This window comes from Myotis nattereri (genome assembly GCF_964212035.1).
Source record: "Myotis nattereri genome assembly, chromosome: 1".
In the NCBI taxonomy this organism is placed as follows: Eukaryota; Metazoa; Chordata; class Mammalia; order Chiroptera; family Vespertilionidae; genus Myotis; species Myotis nattereri.
The window spans coordinates 64133368-64150023 of record NC_138075.1 but is presented as its reverse complement, the minus strand read 5'-3'; the positions used below and the strand labels follow the sequence as shown (position 1 = coordinate 64150023).

Genomic DNA, 16656 nt, shown 5'->3' with positions numbered 1-16656 from the left:
AAAACAAAAAAGAACTGTTAACACACAATAGCTTTCTTAGCATGCTGGTACAATTCATTCCTTTTATCAAGCAAGTATCTATCAAACTATGTATAATCTTTAGGAAAAGTGAGAAAACAGTCACTCAAGAAATCTTCTGAGTGCTTAATTATCTTTCATGACTCACTTCAGAGAATCAGAGCCCTGACAGGGGCCTGGACTTCCTCACTAAGGGGAAGATACCTGTTCCTGCTGAAAGTAGGAAGCTGTTGAGGACAGAATCAGTGATAGGTGTTTCAGGAGAATGGTAGGTACCCATGCTCTGGGTGGCTGGGATAGCACAGAGGAAGGATAGTAAGAACGTACAGGGTGGGGCAAAAGTAGGTTTATAGTTGTTCATATGGAAAATAATACAATAAAATTCAAGGATAAACTGTTTCACACTCATAACTGTAAACCTACTTCTGCCCCACTCTGTAAAAGGAGAGAAGCTTTTGTGGATAGATGATCACCTCAAATTCCAGTATCAACTGACATATCAGCAAGAAAACATTAAAGATATCAGAGTCAAATTTTCTGATATCCACCCCACATGTTCTGAAATGATTTCAACATCTACAATTTAATAGACTTCCTGACCAGTAGGGCAGTGGAGGTGGTAAAGCTCCTCTCCATCTCTTGGAAACTCCATCTCTTAAGAGGGAATGATGACAAGATTAAAAATGGTGGCAGAGTAGGAGGATGCTGCATGGACATGCTTCCAGGAACAAGCTGGAATTACAAGTGAAATACGGAAAGGCTTCCTGAATAATCAACGGAAAACTCACAGGAGAGAACCCTGATACCCAAGGACTGAAGATGGAGATGGCATAGAGACTGGTAGGAGGGATGGAGGTGTGAAAGGGCTGGCCAGGCACCCACACACGGCAACTGAAGTCCCGGAGAGTTATCTCAGGTGTGGGGAGAGCCACTGATAATCCCGGAGCTGGGCTCCCCAGCAGAGAGCACCAAAATGAGGAGGGTACCCACATAACATCTAGCTGTGAAAAGCAGTGGGGTGCTGTCTGCCAGGGAGTGGCAGCTAAAAGTTTGGGCATCCTCTTAAAGGGCCACACACAAAAATTCCCTGTGGAGCCACCCACCTTGTACTCTGACAGAGGGAGGGTGAAGTGGACTGGAGCTATGAGAGCAGAACCCAGGACTGGGGTCTTGGGGGATAGAGCTCAGAAGGCAGACACCCCAAGTTCCTTGGGCTGAGTCATTCCCTCACACAGCAGAGGACATCTTTCCCACATAGACATCTACCTTGCCCGGGGGGAAGACAGTCGACACATCCTATTGGAAAACACCTTGCCCTGAGTCCACTTAAGACAGTGGTCGGCAAACTCATTGGTCAACAGAGCCAAATATCAACAGTACAACGATTGAAATTTCTTTTGAGGGCTAAATTTTTTAAACTTAAACTATATAGGTAGGTACATTGTTATTAACTGACTTAGGGTACTCCTAAGCTGGCCTTTGCTAAAAACATCCTCAAGCTGATTGAGATACGTTCGCTGAGGTCGACCCCTTCCAATTCTCCCATCCACACTCAACTCGTGAATGAATTGCTCGCGCCTCCCCCACACTGTGTATTCCCCGGCCTGCCTGCGCCGTGTGTCCTGTCACCTGACCAACTGACACCCCCCACTTCTTCTAACGCCACTCCTTCAAAACAGACTTGCCCAGGCCGAAAACCGACTTCTGTGCATGGGCCATGAAGTTTCAATCGCACTGTACGTGCACACCCGCACGTGGTATTTTGTGGAAGAACCACACTCAAGGGGCCAAAGAGCCACATGTGGCTCGAAAGCCGAGGTTTGCCAACCACTGACTTAAGAGATTAAAAGTAACAATTAGCCTCCAGGCAGAAGCAACTGCCCCATCCTGTTGAAAAAACTCTCACCACACCTGAGGATGATTGCCTGGGGGCAATTCAAGTTGGAATCCTATTAGTCTGTAGACAGAGGTGGTTTCTGGAGGCTTTGAGTCTTTGCCTGATCCAATTAGTGAGAAACAGCCTTTAATACTGTCCTGCACTAGAGATTGAGAGGTGTAGAGGATCTACCTAATACATAGTCACAAACCCAAACAGACAACCAAAATGAGGAAGCAAAGGAACAACCCCCAAATGAAAGCACTAGCGAATTCTCCAGAAGAGATAAATGAAGCAGAGACAAGAAATTTATCTGAAACAGAGTTCAGAGTAATGATGTTAAAAATGCTCAACAGTATGAAAAAAGATATATAACTATGAAAAAAGAACAGTCTGAGATAAAGAATGACATAACACAAATAAAGAACACACTGGAAGGAATACACAGCAGATTAGGGGAAGTGGAGGCCTGAATCAGTGAATTAGAAGACAGAGTTGAAAATATCACTCAATTAGAGAACCAAAAAGGACAAACAATTAAAAAACAGGAGGACAGCTTAAGGGAGCTGTGGGACAATGTGGTGAAATGTAACAATATTAGAATAGTAGGTGTGCCAGAAGAGGCAGAAAGAGAGAAAGGAATAGAGAAGGTGTTTGAAGAAATAATGGTAAAAAACTTCCCTAACTTGGTAAAGGAAAAAGTCACACAAGTTCAGGAGGCACAGAGAACCCCAAACAAGAAGAATCCAAATAGACCCATGCTCAGATACATCATAATTAAAATGCCAAAAATTAAAGACAAAGAGAGAATCTTAAAGGCAGCAAGAAAAAAGAAAACTGTTACCTACAAACAAGTTCCCATAAGGCTGACACCTGATTTCTCATCGGAAACTCTACAGGCCAGAAGGGAATGGCATGAAGTACTCAAAGTAATGGAAAGCAAGGATCTGAGACCAAGATTACTATATCCAGCAAGGCTATCATTCAAAATAGACGGTCAAATAAAGAGCTTCCCCGACAAAAAAAAAAAGGCTAAAGGAGTTCATCACCACCAAGCCAGCATTACAAGAAATGCTAAAGGAATTGCTGTAAGGGATTGCTGAGAAGAAGAAACAGAGAGAGAAACCTAGCCATACAGAATTAAAATGGCTATAAATAAGTACCCCTCAATGATAACCCTAAATGTAAATGGATTAAACGCTCCAGTCAAAAGGTGTAGGGTAGCTGAATAGATACAAAAACATGACCCAACTATATGCTGTCTACAAGAGACCCACCTCAAAACAAAAGGCACAGAGAGGATGAAAGTGAAGGGATGGAAAAAAATTTTTCATGCAAATAGAAAAGAAAAAAAAAGCTGGAGTAGCAATATTCATATCCGACAAAATAGACTTTAAAAGCATCATGCTAAGCAAAATAAGCCAGTCAGAGAAAGATAAATATCATATGATCTCACTCATTTTTGGAATATAATAAACAACATAAACTGATGAACAAAAATAGAGACATGGGGGGGGGGAATATTCTAGTATATAAAATAAGTAATCCTGTTATTTGCAGCTTTTTAATATTTCCTACAACTTTTGTGATATCATACTATGTTAGTACAGTTTTGGTAATATTATTATAATTAAAATCCTTTTATTCTTGAAATATTAATGTTTATTGCATGTAATATCATATGTAGGATCATTTTTCTTGAATTGTTTATTGCATTTAACATTATCATATTTAAAATCGTTTTTCTTAAGATATTAATGTTTATTCCATGTAACATTATTATATTTAAGATCACTTTTCTTGAAATATTAAGGTTTACTGCATGTAACATTATTATATTTAAAATCATTTTTCTTGAAATAAAAAAAAACTGGAAAAAAAAACAGAAAAACAGGGAATCATTATCTTCACCCTCCTTTTACTGATGGTAATATGTGATTAAAACCAATATCCATTTACTGAGTATCTGCTGTATGTTGGAGAAATAAGAAGATAAGGTCTGGGGGGTTGGTGAAAACATCTGAGGTATTGGTGGAAAGACTAGGCAAACACACACTGAGACAATAAAACTTGCTGGAAAAGAGGCTGGGATTGCAACTCACAAACCTTTTTATTTCCTGTTGTTGAATACTGTTCCATATGGCTTCCTCTAAGAAAACAAGCAATTCTTCTGTGGTTGCTTTTTCACCCCCAGCCAGTTTAGACAGCTTTTCAGCTATAAGAAATACAAACAACCAATTTGATCAAGAGAAAGTGTTAAGGAACTGGGCATTTCTGTTTGAAAAGTATAGTCCAGAACCATTTCAGTATCCAATTAAAGGGCCCAACAAAGTGAGGCAAAGAACAAGCACTGAAGGAAAGGGATGAAACAGGATGATAACTGTTTCTTCCTCAACAACTCACAATTCAGTGCTGTAGACCTAATTCATCCTATGTCCTCTAAACAAACCAACCCACAGAAAGAAAGGTGCTATACCTAGAGACTCTCTGATAAAGCTGTACTGAGCGTCTTCATTTGCACACCTGTAGCTCAGAATTATATTGGCCACTTTCATATCAACTCTGAGCCTGAGGCTGTCGAGCCCAAGCAATTCTAAGAAACAAACACAGGCAGCTCCTATTGAAGGTATGTGGAAGGAAGAGAGGCCTAAAACATAGGCTTCATTGCCTACTTGCTGGATCCTGAAAGAAAGCAAAATCACATCAAAACATGAAACTATCTCATCATCAGGAAAAACAGATCAGTGATACATGGAGTGTCAGACGCATGTGAGTTTTGGCTTCCTCCCCATTCCCTTTTTGTGCCCTGTGCTCACATTCATTTAGGTTCTGGAGGTTAGAGGAGTAGGAAGATAAGGTCTGGGGGATTGGTGAAAACACCTGAGGTACTGGAAGAAAGACTAGGCGGACACACATTGGGACAACAAAAGCTTGCTGAAAAAGAGGCTGGGATTGCAACTCACAAACCTTTTTATTTCCTGTTGTTGAATACTGTTCCATATTGCTTCCTCTAAGACAGTGGTTCTCAACCTTCTGGCCCTTTAAATACAGTTCCTCATGCTGTGACCCAACCATAAAATTATTTTCGTTGCTACTTCATAACTGTAATGTTACTACTGTTATGAATCATAATGTAAATATCTGATATGCAGGATGGTCTTAGGCGGCCCCTGTGAAAGGGTCGCTCGACCCCCAAAGGGGTCGAGACCCACAGGTTGAGAACCGCTGCTCTAAGAGAACAAGCAATTCTTCTGTGGTTGCCTTTTCACCCCCCCATTTCTTTATATTGGATGTTTCCAAAAAATGTATACACACTTTAACAGCTTATAACTCACTTGACTTTCACTCCTTTTCAGGTTTAACTGATTTGAAAAAATGGGTGAAGCCAGACTAAGCTTTGAACAAAGGAAATATATCGTAAAGTGCCACTAGACTTGTTTTATAGGGGTACAAAAAAGATAAAGTTTATGGTATAAAATTTGCAACAGTCAATGAATTGAGGGTGCACAAATACCAAACGAAATGGTTCTTGATGTTTTCAATTCCGTTGTTTTGCGTTTTCAGCAGGGACTGGGCCAGATCAGTTATCAGTTTAAAAACAGGCATTGACCCCCCAAAATTATTCATTTATGTAGATTCTTTTACATTTTGAAAATGAACTGTATGCTAATAAGACTGACTTTATAATCATTTAAAGTGCATATATATATTTTTTGAACACCCCGTATTTTACCTTCTCCTAAAACACCTACTCACAGTCTAAATTATTCTGCTTCCAATTTCATCTAGGGAACAGGGAGTAGAATTTCCAAGATTGCCAACTTGTGATCTTGTCAATTATATGTACACAAACTACCAAGAAAATTAATGCCACTTAAAGTTTGATGTCATAAAACACACACATTTTAAAGGACTCATCTGTACTTTTATATGTATAGAAAGTTTTTGAGGAAAGACACACAAGAATTTACTATGTAGAATGAGGCTAGAAGACTGAGGGACTTTTTAAAAAATTTATCTTTATTGTTGAAAGTATTACAGATGTCCTCCCCTCTTTTATCCCCCCATTAGCCCTCTCCCCCGCCCCCCCCGAGGGGCTTCTATATTTCATTTTTCACCCTCTGAGCTACTTGAATATTTTTCCAATAAAATGCATTACTTTGTTAATTATAAAACAAACCAATAAAGCAAACCTAACAAAGATCTTAAATTCAGAATTCACATCTCATTATAGAACTCTCTCTTTAGCATAATGACTAACATTTAGCAAGCTCCGGGATCATTTTTTTAAAAAAGTTATTTAAAATCTTTTTTTTTTCCCCCCTGAAACAGTGTGGCTCAGCAGTTAAGCGCCAGTATGGAACCAAGAGGCCACTGGTTCAATTCCCGGTCAGGGCACATGCCCAGGTTATGGGCTCAATCCCTGGTTGGGGCCTTGTAAGAGGTAAGCCAATTGATGATGTTCCTCTCTCATCGATGATTCTATCTCTCTATCCCTCTCCTTTCCTCTCTCTAAAAAAAAAATCAATTAAAAGTATATTTAAAAGAAATATGTATATATATATACGTGCGTGTGTGTGTGTGTGTGTGTGTGTGTGTATATATATATACTTTTAATCTTTTTTCCTATTAACAAAAGTAACACACACTAAATGCCAGAAACTGAGGATACACAGAAAAACACAAATGGGAAAAAAAAATCACCATCCAAATAGAATCACTGTTAACTCTTATACGTGTTTCCAGTACATTTTTTAAATGTACAGGTAAAATACACAGATATACCTTTTATTAACAAGTATAAATTATACTTTACTCACAGCTGCTTGGGGGTCTTGCTCTTAGTTAATTCCTGGACCAGAAAAGTACCAAATGCAAATGATGGCCGTCCATGATATAAATAATAAGCAAAATTCAGACGTTCCACTATAGCATATTTATTAACCAGATCAGGGCTAGAGAAATGTGGGAGATGACTGGATACATCTGGGGGAAAAGTGAAGCAATATTAATGCCCTACACCTCATCATGATCAACTGCAGATCTGTACATGGAAAACTTAAGTCTACAATGGTAAAAGAAAACCGGTTGCTATAATCATTTTGTACCATTATGTGTCACTTTGAACCACCTAAATGTAATAGTTTTATTTTAATGTGGAGAGATGGCCCTCATTTTATGCAAAAATGTGTATCTGAGAAGCTGCATGAAAACTTATAAATTGTGCTTTTCCTCCATGAACTTACTTATAATTTTATATATTTTAAATCTATATTTAACTTCACAATAGCAATAACCTTTTGACTAAAAAATCTCTGCCAAAGATCTGCAAAAGCTTTTAATTCATTCATGAAGTTCATTATGCAATAAAATCTCTACCTAATATATTTGTGTCCTCTATTCACCAAGGCCAGGTCTCTGTACCATGCTAATAAATACTTTGAGAAGAACATCTTTTTCTCCATATTAATACCCTCCTCTACTCTCCTTATCACTAGCTGTATTTTCTGATGTTGTAGGCACAGAGCACCTTATTATCTACATGTTGGTACCATCTTTCCAGCAGAGTGATTCAGTTTAAATTTCCATCCCTAGCCAGTTTGGTTCAGTGGATAGAGTGTCAGCCTACAGACTGAAGGGTCCCAGGTTCGATGCCAGCCAAGGGCAGATGCCTGGGTTGTGGGCTTGATCCCCAGTAGGGGGCGAGCAGGAGGCAGCTGATCAATGATTCTCTCTCATCATTGATGTTTCTACCGCTCTCTATCCCTCTCCCTTCCTCTCTAAAATCAATAAAAAAATAGCTACATTAATAAAAGACAAAGATTCTAATCGACCATACCTTCGCTATGCCCTAAGCCATGTCCACCAGCCAATCTGAGTGACTATATGCAAATTAACCCAACCAAGATGGCGGCCAGCAGCCACAGAGCTGGAGCAAGCAGGAGGCTTGGTTGCCCAAGCGATGGAGGAAGCCAAGTTTCCCGCCAGCCCTGAGCCGGCTGTGGCCTCCGCTCATGGCAACAAAGTTTCAATTATAGAAGACAAATAAATCCCAGATACCTGCTTTCAGCCAGCCTCCACTGGGAGCTTGGGTGGCTGGGGGTTGTGGCCAGCCTGCAAACAGCCATCAGCTCCTCACCCAGGCTAGCCAGGCACCCCAGCGGGGACCCCTACTCTGAAGGGGCTGTGGCCAGCCTGCAAACAGCCATCAGCCACTCACCCAGACTGGCCAGGTACCCCAGCAGGACCCCCTCACACTGAAGGGGTGTGGCCAGCCTGAAAACGGCCCTCAGCCCCTCACCCAGGCTGGCCAGGCACCTCAGTGAGGACCCACACACTGAAGGGGCTGTGGCCAGCCTGCAAACAGCCATCAGCCCCTCACCCAGGCTGGCCAGCACTCCTATATAATAAAAGGGTAATATGCAAATTGACCCTAACAGCAGAACGACTGGGAATGACTGGTCACTATGACACACACTGACCACCAGGGGGCAGACACTCAATGCAGGAGCTGCCCCCTGGTGGTCAGTGCGCTCCCATAGGGGGAGTTCTGCTCAGCCACAAGCCAGGCTGCCAGCTGCCAGTACAGCGGTGGTGGTGGGGGCCTTTCCGCCTCCTCAGCAGCACTAAGGATGTCCAACTGCAGCTTAGGTCTGCTCCCCACTGGCAAGTGGACATCCCCCAAGGGCTCCTGGGCTACCAGAGGGATGTCTGACTGCCAGTTTAGGCCCAATCCCCCAGGGAGCAGGCCTAAGCCAGGAGGTGGTCATCCCCCGAGGGGTCTCAGACTGCGAGAGGGCACAGGCTGGGCTGAGGGACCCCCCCGCTCCCGCCGAGTACACAAATTTTTGTGCACTGGGTCTCTAGTATATATGTAAAAAAGATGAATCTTAAAAAATTAAGTTCCTCTGTGCCCATGAAAATAGCCAAGAAGTTTTTTTCTCTCTTTTCAGAGAAATTTAAAGTCAGAAGATACTCGGATGTGAGAAGTTAGTATGCAATAACCACTCCTGTCAAGCCCTAATATTTGTCTCTTAACCATTTATTATCTACTAGAGGCCCAATGCACGAAGATTCGTGCAAGAATGAGCCTTCCTGCCCTAGCTGGCTTGGCTCAGTGGATAGAGCATCAGCCTACAGACTGAAGGATTCCTGGTTCGATTCCGGCCAAGGGCACATGCTTGGGATGCGGTCTTGATCCCCAGTGGGGGGTGTTTAGGAGGCAGCCGATCGATGATTCTCTCTCATCATTAATGTTTCTATCTCTCTCTCCATCTCCCTTCCTCTCTGAAATCAATAAAGAAATATATTTTTTAAAAAAAGAAAAAAAACAAAAACAAAAAACAATGGCCTTCCTTCCCCTGCTGCCAGCACCACCTTCGCTCCAGCCGGAGCCACCTTTCTGCCTTCCCACACTGCCCAGAGGCCCGGAGCCGCCTTTCCGCCTTCCCACACTGCCCAGAGGCCCGGAGCCACCTTTCCGCCTTCCCACGCTGCCCAGAGGCCTGGAGCCGCCTTTCCGCCTTCCCACACTGCCCAGAGGCCCGGAGCCGCCTTTCCGCCTTCCCACGCTGCCCAGAGGCCCGGAGCAGCTGGGGCGGTGTGGAACACCTGTGTTGTCGCCATGGCAGTGATGAAAGTGTCCTGCCCCGCCCCTGGCTGCTCAGTACCTGTGTATGCAAATTAGCCCACCATTGTTGTTGGGTTAATTTACATAGTCACTCCTGATTGGCTGGTGGGTGTTGCAAAGGTATGGTCAATTTACATCTTTCTCTTTTATTAGTGAGATTTTTTAAAAGGTGAGCTAACATTCTGAACTGTTAAGAAACCAATTCTGGAAAACAGTGTATGTGTTATTTTCAAAGTTCAAAGCTTATTTCTGAAATAAAGTTTTATCCTCCCATGGAATTATAAAGACTTCTTATATTGTGACTTGGCTCCCACAAAAAAAGACAAAGATCTTTTTATTTTTTTCTCTTTTTTTATTGTTTAAAAAAGACAAAGATCTTAATGGTGTCTCATCATTTTATAAAACTATTACTTAAAAGTACATCCTCTTTGCGATTAAAAAGTAGTCACATGCATCTGTATGCTTTGTGAGAACAGAGTAACTTTGGTCACTTATAATCTATACTAATAAAAGGATAATATGCTAATTAGACCAGGTCAACCAGCCATCTTCCGGACGTCCGACTTCCTTCCGGACAAAGCCATGATGGTGGGGGCCAAGGCAGAGGCAGTTAGGGGTGAGATCAGGCTGGCAGGGGGTTAGGGGCGAGATCAGGCTGGCAGGAGGTTAGGGGCGATCAGGTTGGCAGGGGAGGGCCGTTGATGGCGACCAGGCCAGCAGGGAAGGGCAGTTGGGGGCATTAGGCAGGCAGGCAGGTGAGTGGTTAGGAGCCAGTGGTCCTGGATTGCGAGAGGGATGTCCGATTGCCAGTTTAGGACATCCCCTGAGGGGTTCCAGATTGGAGAGGGTGCAGGCCGGGCTTAGGGACACCCGCCCCTCCCACCCCCCCCCCCCCGTGCACAAATTTTATGCACTGGGCCTCTAGTTTTACATAAAACTATTCATTCATTTCTGAAATATTTACTGAGTACATGTCAAGTATATGGTACTTCCAGGTGCCAAATGAGTAAACTTAAGTTTTTTATTAAAATAAGACCCTGATTTTTTGGCAGTTGGAGATTGTGTGTGAGAAAATTCTACCCAAATGGAGAATTTTCTCTGGCCTGCCATGGAAACAAAGTCAATATGCAGTCACTTCATATCCCCTTTCAGTGGTAAAACCATGTGAAAAAGTTAGTAAATACTTTAACTAAATAAATATAGCTTTCCAATTTTATAAATCTGTATTATTGTCTTCATAACTGTTTCATTTACATTGTGATTTATTTGCTCAAAAATTTTTAAATGTCCAAAAACTAGGCAGGGAACATGCCTTCAATGTCCGTTTCCTCTGTGTACCTACTAGAATGCTCGATCTCCAAGAGGAAGACCAAGACCCTGGCTACATGATGGAGGTGGAGGTAGAAGAACAGGACAGGGTATTCTGTCTAGTCTCTAGTAACTTTACTGAGATTAAAACATGTGTTTTCATTTGAAAATACAATAAGCACTACTTTTTCAGCACTCAATAAATATTTATTGAACATCTATTATAGGCCTGTAATGGGCTCTGGACACTAGGTAAATTCAATATATTAAAATGTGAACTTATAAAACTGACACATTAGAAAATTCATTTTTATGTAAGTCAATAAATAGTCACAGGTTGTATATTATGTGCTAAGTACTCTAAGTAGTAATTTGAAGCCAACTTTAGAGTAATTTAGGCAGAGACACCACAGGTTACATGATATTAAAGGCTAACACTAAATTTAATAATTAAAAAGATAGAAAAAGCAGTTTAAGAATAGCATATGTATGTTAACTATACTTTTAAAAAGGTGCATGCGCACACAGACATACACACACACACAGAAACAAAACAGAAATTCTTATAATCTAGAGAGGAAGACAATTTGTGTATAACTGGTGCTGACTGTGTTAGTAACTGTGTTAGGAACTGTGAGAGGTTGTTAAGTGCCTTTCATTGTCTCCTTTCATTCTCAATGTAACGTGTGAGGTGGGCACTATTATTAAACTTATTTTATAGGGAATTTAAGGTCCTTGCCCAAGGTCCTACAACTATTACATGGTAGAGCTAGGATTTACCTAATACCAACACTTACACTCTTACCCTTTATAATACTACTAGAGGCCCGGTGCACAAAATTCATGCAGGGGGTGTGTGTGTCCATCAACCCAGCCTGCACCCTCTCGAATCTGGGATCCCTCGGGGGATGTCCGACTGCCGGTTTAGGACAGATCCCACAGGGACCACTGGCTCCTAACCACTCACCTGCCTGCCTGACTGCCCCTAACAGCCTCTGCCTGCCAGCCTGATGTCCCTAACTGCTCCCCTGCCGGCCTAATCGCTACCTACTGCTCTCCTGCCAGCCTGATCGCCCCTAACTACCCTCCCCTGCTGGCACAATCGTCCCTAACTGCCCTCTCCTGTTGGCCTAACTGTCTCTAACTGCCCTCCCGTGCCAGCCTGACCGCCCCTAACCGCCTCTGCCTCAGCCCCTGCCACCACTGCTTTGTCCAGAAGACGTCCAGTCTAATTAGCATATTACCCTTTTATTAGTATAGATACCACTAACAAAGGGATTTGGGGAAAAGAAGAAACTTAAGCAGATAAATACATATTACATTTCCCAGCAAGTACAGCACTAGTGACCTAATACAATATGTTTTCAATTCATTGGAATATACCTTTATTTTTAAAGTAGAAAGCAGTAAAAAAAAAAAACAACAAAAAAAACTGGGTTGGCTTTTACATAAATCAACTTCACCTACGGATCAACATTATTGAAATGCTTCCAAAGCAAGAAGTGCCCATAATGACTTACCTCCTATAGCCAGTGTGTTGGCAGACTGCCAGCCAAACAATCTGCTAGGATCAAAGGGCAATAATGACTGTAAAAGGGGAAAAATTAAATCAGAGTTAAAAGTTAATTGATTCTAATAGCCCCTTGGAGCTCAACCCATAGGCAGCACACTTCAACCAACTACACAATATCCCTAAAAATTTGTTCAGACTCTGCAGATCCCAAAATAAAACTAAAATTAACATGGGAAATTGTGCTTTCAAGGCCTGCAACTCCCAGTCCCCATTAATACTCCTGTAGATATCCAATAAATAGGAAACTTTTACTTGTAAGCACTTATAGAAATGGGAAGATGTAACTAGAAGTGATATCAACTTAAGATGGCCAAAATGAAACTCTTTTGACACCAAAATTAAATTTTTGCATGCAAAATTAGAAAAAGCCACCTCTAAAATTAAACTGAATGAATGGGAAACTCATCTTGATTGGAAATTAGAAGCTTCTGGGAGGAGCACAGATAAATTCTCTTCTCCACAGGAAGTTAATAAGAACTTGTAGAGCCTATCTCTGAACTAAGGAAGGCTCCTGAAGCTGCTCAATGCCAATGCCCTACTTTTTCCCTCTTCTCTAACTGCCCTGCTGTACACTTTATTTCACTATCTGGACTTAACTCTCCTTTCCTCCTCCCTCTTCTTTCTCTTCTTACCTCCTCCACCTCAGCTCCCTATGCAGCTCTCTACTGACCTAGGGGACACTCAGAAAACCAGAAAAGTCAGTCTCAGGCAGAGGAAAACCAGAGATTGTACAGAATTAAGGAATCTACCTAAAGATTTCCATGACTTTCTCCAAAATCCTGATGGGTTCACAAAGGAATTTAACTATTAGAACATGTGATCCTGACTATACTGATCTATTTCAATCAGTATATCTACTGATTTGTGGATCAAAGCAACAGAATTACTAAATAAGAAATTCTGGGAAACTCCTGTTTATTACAGAAAGCCAAATCACCTTAAGAAGGGTTATAGAAAACTGAAATGGGATTCAGAAAGAGAAAAGAAGCAAGCACAGGGTTGCTCCAAGGACTATGAGAGGGCGTTTCCCTTCTTACTACTTGTTTAGGAGAAATTGAAAGAAAAGAAATTACTAAGACCCTTGTAGATACTGGGGCTACTTTATCTGTTCTTAACCACACCCAAAGAGGTTGCTTTTTCCCTCCGAGTAAAGCTTCGGTACAAATGGTAGGGGTATCTAATCAACCAAGGCCTGTTTTGATATCAGAACCTGTTCCCTGCCAACTAGGGAATGTTATGGTATAATATAAATTTTTTGCTAATAAAATCTGCCCCAATTTTCCTGATAGAACAAGATTTTCTTGAAATCAGTGACACCCACATAACTATTTTCTATATTCATTTAGAACTAAATTAATTTGATTACTAATCCAATTGGGAAAATGATTATTTTAAAGGAATCTCTGCAAGAGGAAACTAATCTTGAGGCTGACTGTTTGCTAACCATCTTTTCGTCATTATTAACTTCCATGAGAGCCTCAGAATGCCTTAACAGGGACCCTGCATTCCCTCTTAGGGGCAGTGGCTCTCTCCTACCTAGGCCTCTTAAAAGGTGATGGGAGGGGGGAATTGGTTGATTCTAAAGTAAGTAAACAAAATTATATGAAAGGACTTCACAGGCAGTCTGCTTCCCTTCTCCAGGGCAACTAAAAATCTTATCTTTCTGGACATAAATTCTTTGAACATAGCTGAACATAAAAAAGAATGTATGAGCCACTTTTCTATTTTAATAAAAATAGAACTGGCTGTGTTCCTTTTAAAGACTCTCTTCACTTCAACTTGTGTGTGCAAAGTGCACTCTCTTTTGGTAGAAGCAGCATTAATTATAATGTAAAATGGACTTTAGAAATGTTTTTGGAATCAAAAGGCAAGAGGACTAAGAGGCTAGAATATATTACCATGTAAACATGACAAGGTAAGCTAAGGCAGATCAGGAAAGGAAAAGAGTAAGACAATCAGATCAAGAGTAAAAGAAATGTATGTGCCCAGCCAGCATGGCTCAGTGGTTGAGCGTTGACCCATGAACCAGGATGTCACAGTTCGATTCCCGGTCAGGGCACATGGCCAGGTTGGGCTCGATCCCCAGTGGGAGGTATATGCAGCAGGCAGCTGATCAATGATTCTCTCTCATCATTGATGTCTCTGTCTCTCCTTTCCTCTCTGAAATCAATAAAAATATATTTTTAAAAAATGTATGTGATGAGCCGAAACCGGTTTGGCTCAGTGGATAGAGCGTCGGCTTGCGGACTGAAAGGTCCCAGGTTCGATTCCGGTCAAGGGCATGTACCTGGGTTGCGGGCACATCCCCAGTGGGGGATGTGCAGGAGGCAGCTGATCGATGTTTCTCTCTCATCGATGTTTCTAACTCTCTATCTCTCTCCCTTCCTCTCTGTAAAAAATCAATAAAATATATTTTAAAAAAAAAATGTATGTGATGATCAAATCATGAACAACAAAGAAAAAAGCAGACTAAGGTCAAAAGTTTTGAGAGCAGGGAGCAGTGGCTATTTGAAATCTGTCTAGGCCAAAGGTTTAGCAAAGACTATAAACACATGGTGGGAGGGATACAGGAGAAAACAGAACTATTAAGTCAAGATTTAGATGTCTAAGGAAAGAGCAGCTTTGATTTTAAATCAAGGGAAAATTTGTGGCTTCTACATTAACTGTTCTCTATTTGAAAGACCCAGAGTGGTTTCTGTTTTCCTGGTTGAATCCTGTCTGATACTCCTAAATACCAGCCACCTAAATAAATACTGTACCTGAATAAGGTGGTAGAGTGTAATATCCGGTGGTAGGACACTAGGGGCAGTGTACTGTGGGAAGAGAGCAGTTTTTAGCTTGGGATAAGGAGTTAATGCCATCTTCAGTAGCTGGGGATCTACTTTTTTCAAACAGTTCTCATTTTCTTCATTCTGAACAACCTAAATAAAAAGACAGATAACATGGTACACAGTAATGTTCGTTTCTTCTCCACATTTGCTTTTTCACAAGAACCTGTGAAATAAGATTAGCTTGAGTGTACATGGTGGTGAAAATAACATTGGTCAAGGAGTCAGAAGCCACCCAGCCTGTGTGGCTCAGTGGTTGAGCGTGGACCTATGAACCAAGAGGTTGCTGCTTCGATTCCCGATCAGAGCACATACCCAGAGGGCGTGCAAGAAGCAGCAGATCAATGTTTCTCTGTTATCGATGTTTCTATCTCTCTCTCCCTTTCCCTCTCTCTCTCTAAAAATCAATAAAAATATATTTTTAAAAAGGAGTCAGAGAACAACAGATCTTGTTCTGGTTGTAACACAAACCACTGTGTGGTCTCAGGCGTCACATTTTACACAGGCTTTAGCTTCTTCACCTACACAATTAGGAATTTCAGCTGGATCAGTGGCTTTCAAACTGTGTGGAAAAGTTGTTTGAAACAACTGAAAGTTGTTTGAAAAAAGACTGTTGCTAGATTACTTAAAATACTTAAATATTAAATATTGAATTAGATATTAAGTAGTAAATATTTTAAAAGAAATAACTACTAGACTAGATGACCCTTGTTCAGCTCTCATGTTACTCTATGACTAATTTCTGAAAGGTGATTAAGAACAGAGAAATAACCATATAAGTTAAGGTATATTGCAACAATCTAAAAGAGAAATCTTTGAAGATTAAATGTTGAAAAGCATTCTTATGTTCCCTCTAACCAGGCACACTATAATTTTCAAAAATGGAGAGATGGGCAAATTTCTATTGGGTCCCTCAAAAGAGTTTACATAGCTAAAAATTATGACTTCCCTTTTACCTAAGAGGGCAAATAGCACAAAATAATTCCCAAGTCACAGATCTAAAGTATACTTACTCCCAGAAACAATCAGATCCTAATTCAATCCTGAAAATGAACCTAGAACATTAGAAAACAAATAAAGGGGAAAAATAATCTCTCTACAACATATTAGCTCCCTTTCAATTTAAGAGGATATGATATAAAATTTCAAAATCCACCCTTGTTTTATGCTCTTTTAATCTAATAAAATACTTATGAGTGGTTTTATATATGTATATATATATATTTTGCATGGAATGTCTGTATTAAAATAAAATACTGCTATTGTGGACATCATCCATTAGGGTGACCATTGTCCCTTTTCTTTTTATTTATTTATTTTTATGTCTCCTTTTCCCCCCAATTGACCCCCCCCACCCCAGTCATTCCCACCCCGGGCAAGCTGCCACTGCCCCAGTGTCTGTGTCCATTGGTTATGCTAATAT

The 16656-nt window shown here is 41.0% G+C and overlaps 1 protein-coding gene across 1 annotated transcript in view; it reads right to left on the bottom strand.

Annotated features, from left to right (window-relative positions):
• Positions 1-16656, bottom strand: part of SPG11 (SPG11 vesicle trafficking associated, spatacsin) — a 106427-nt gene that overhangs the window by 52534 nt on the left and 37237 nt on the right. The window contains exons 19-23 of the mRNA XM_081112393.1: positions 15165-15326; positions 12353-12419; positions 6715-6880; positions 4371-4576; positions 4001-4109 (exon numbers count right to left, since the gene is read on the bottom strand). Of these exons, the coding sequence (XP_080968519.1) occupies positions 4001-4109; positions 4371-4576; positions 6715-6880; positions 12353-12419; positions 15165-15326 (710 nt within the window). The remainder of the gene's footprint in view (positions 1-4000; positions 4110-4370; positions 4577-6714; positions 6881-12352; positions 12420-15164; positions 15327-16656) is intronic.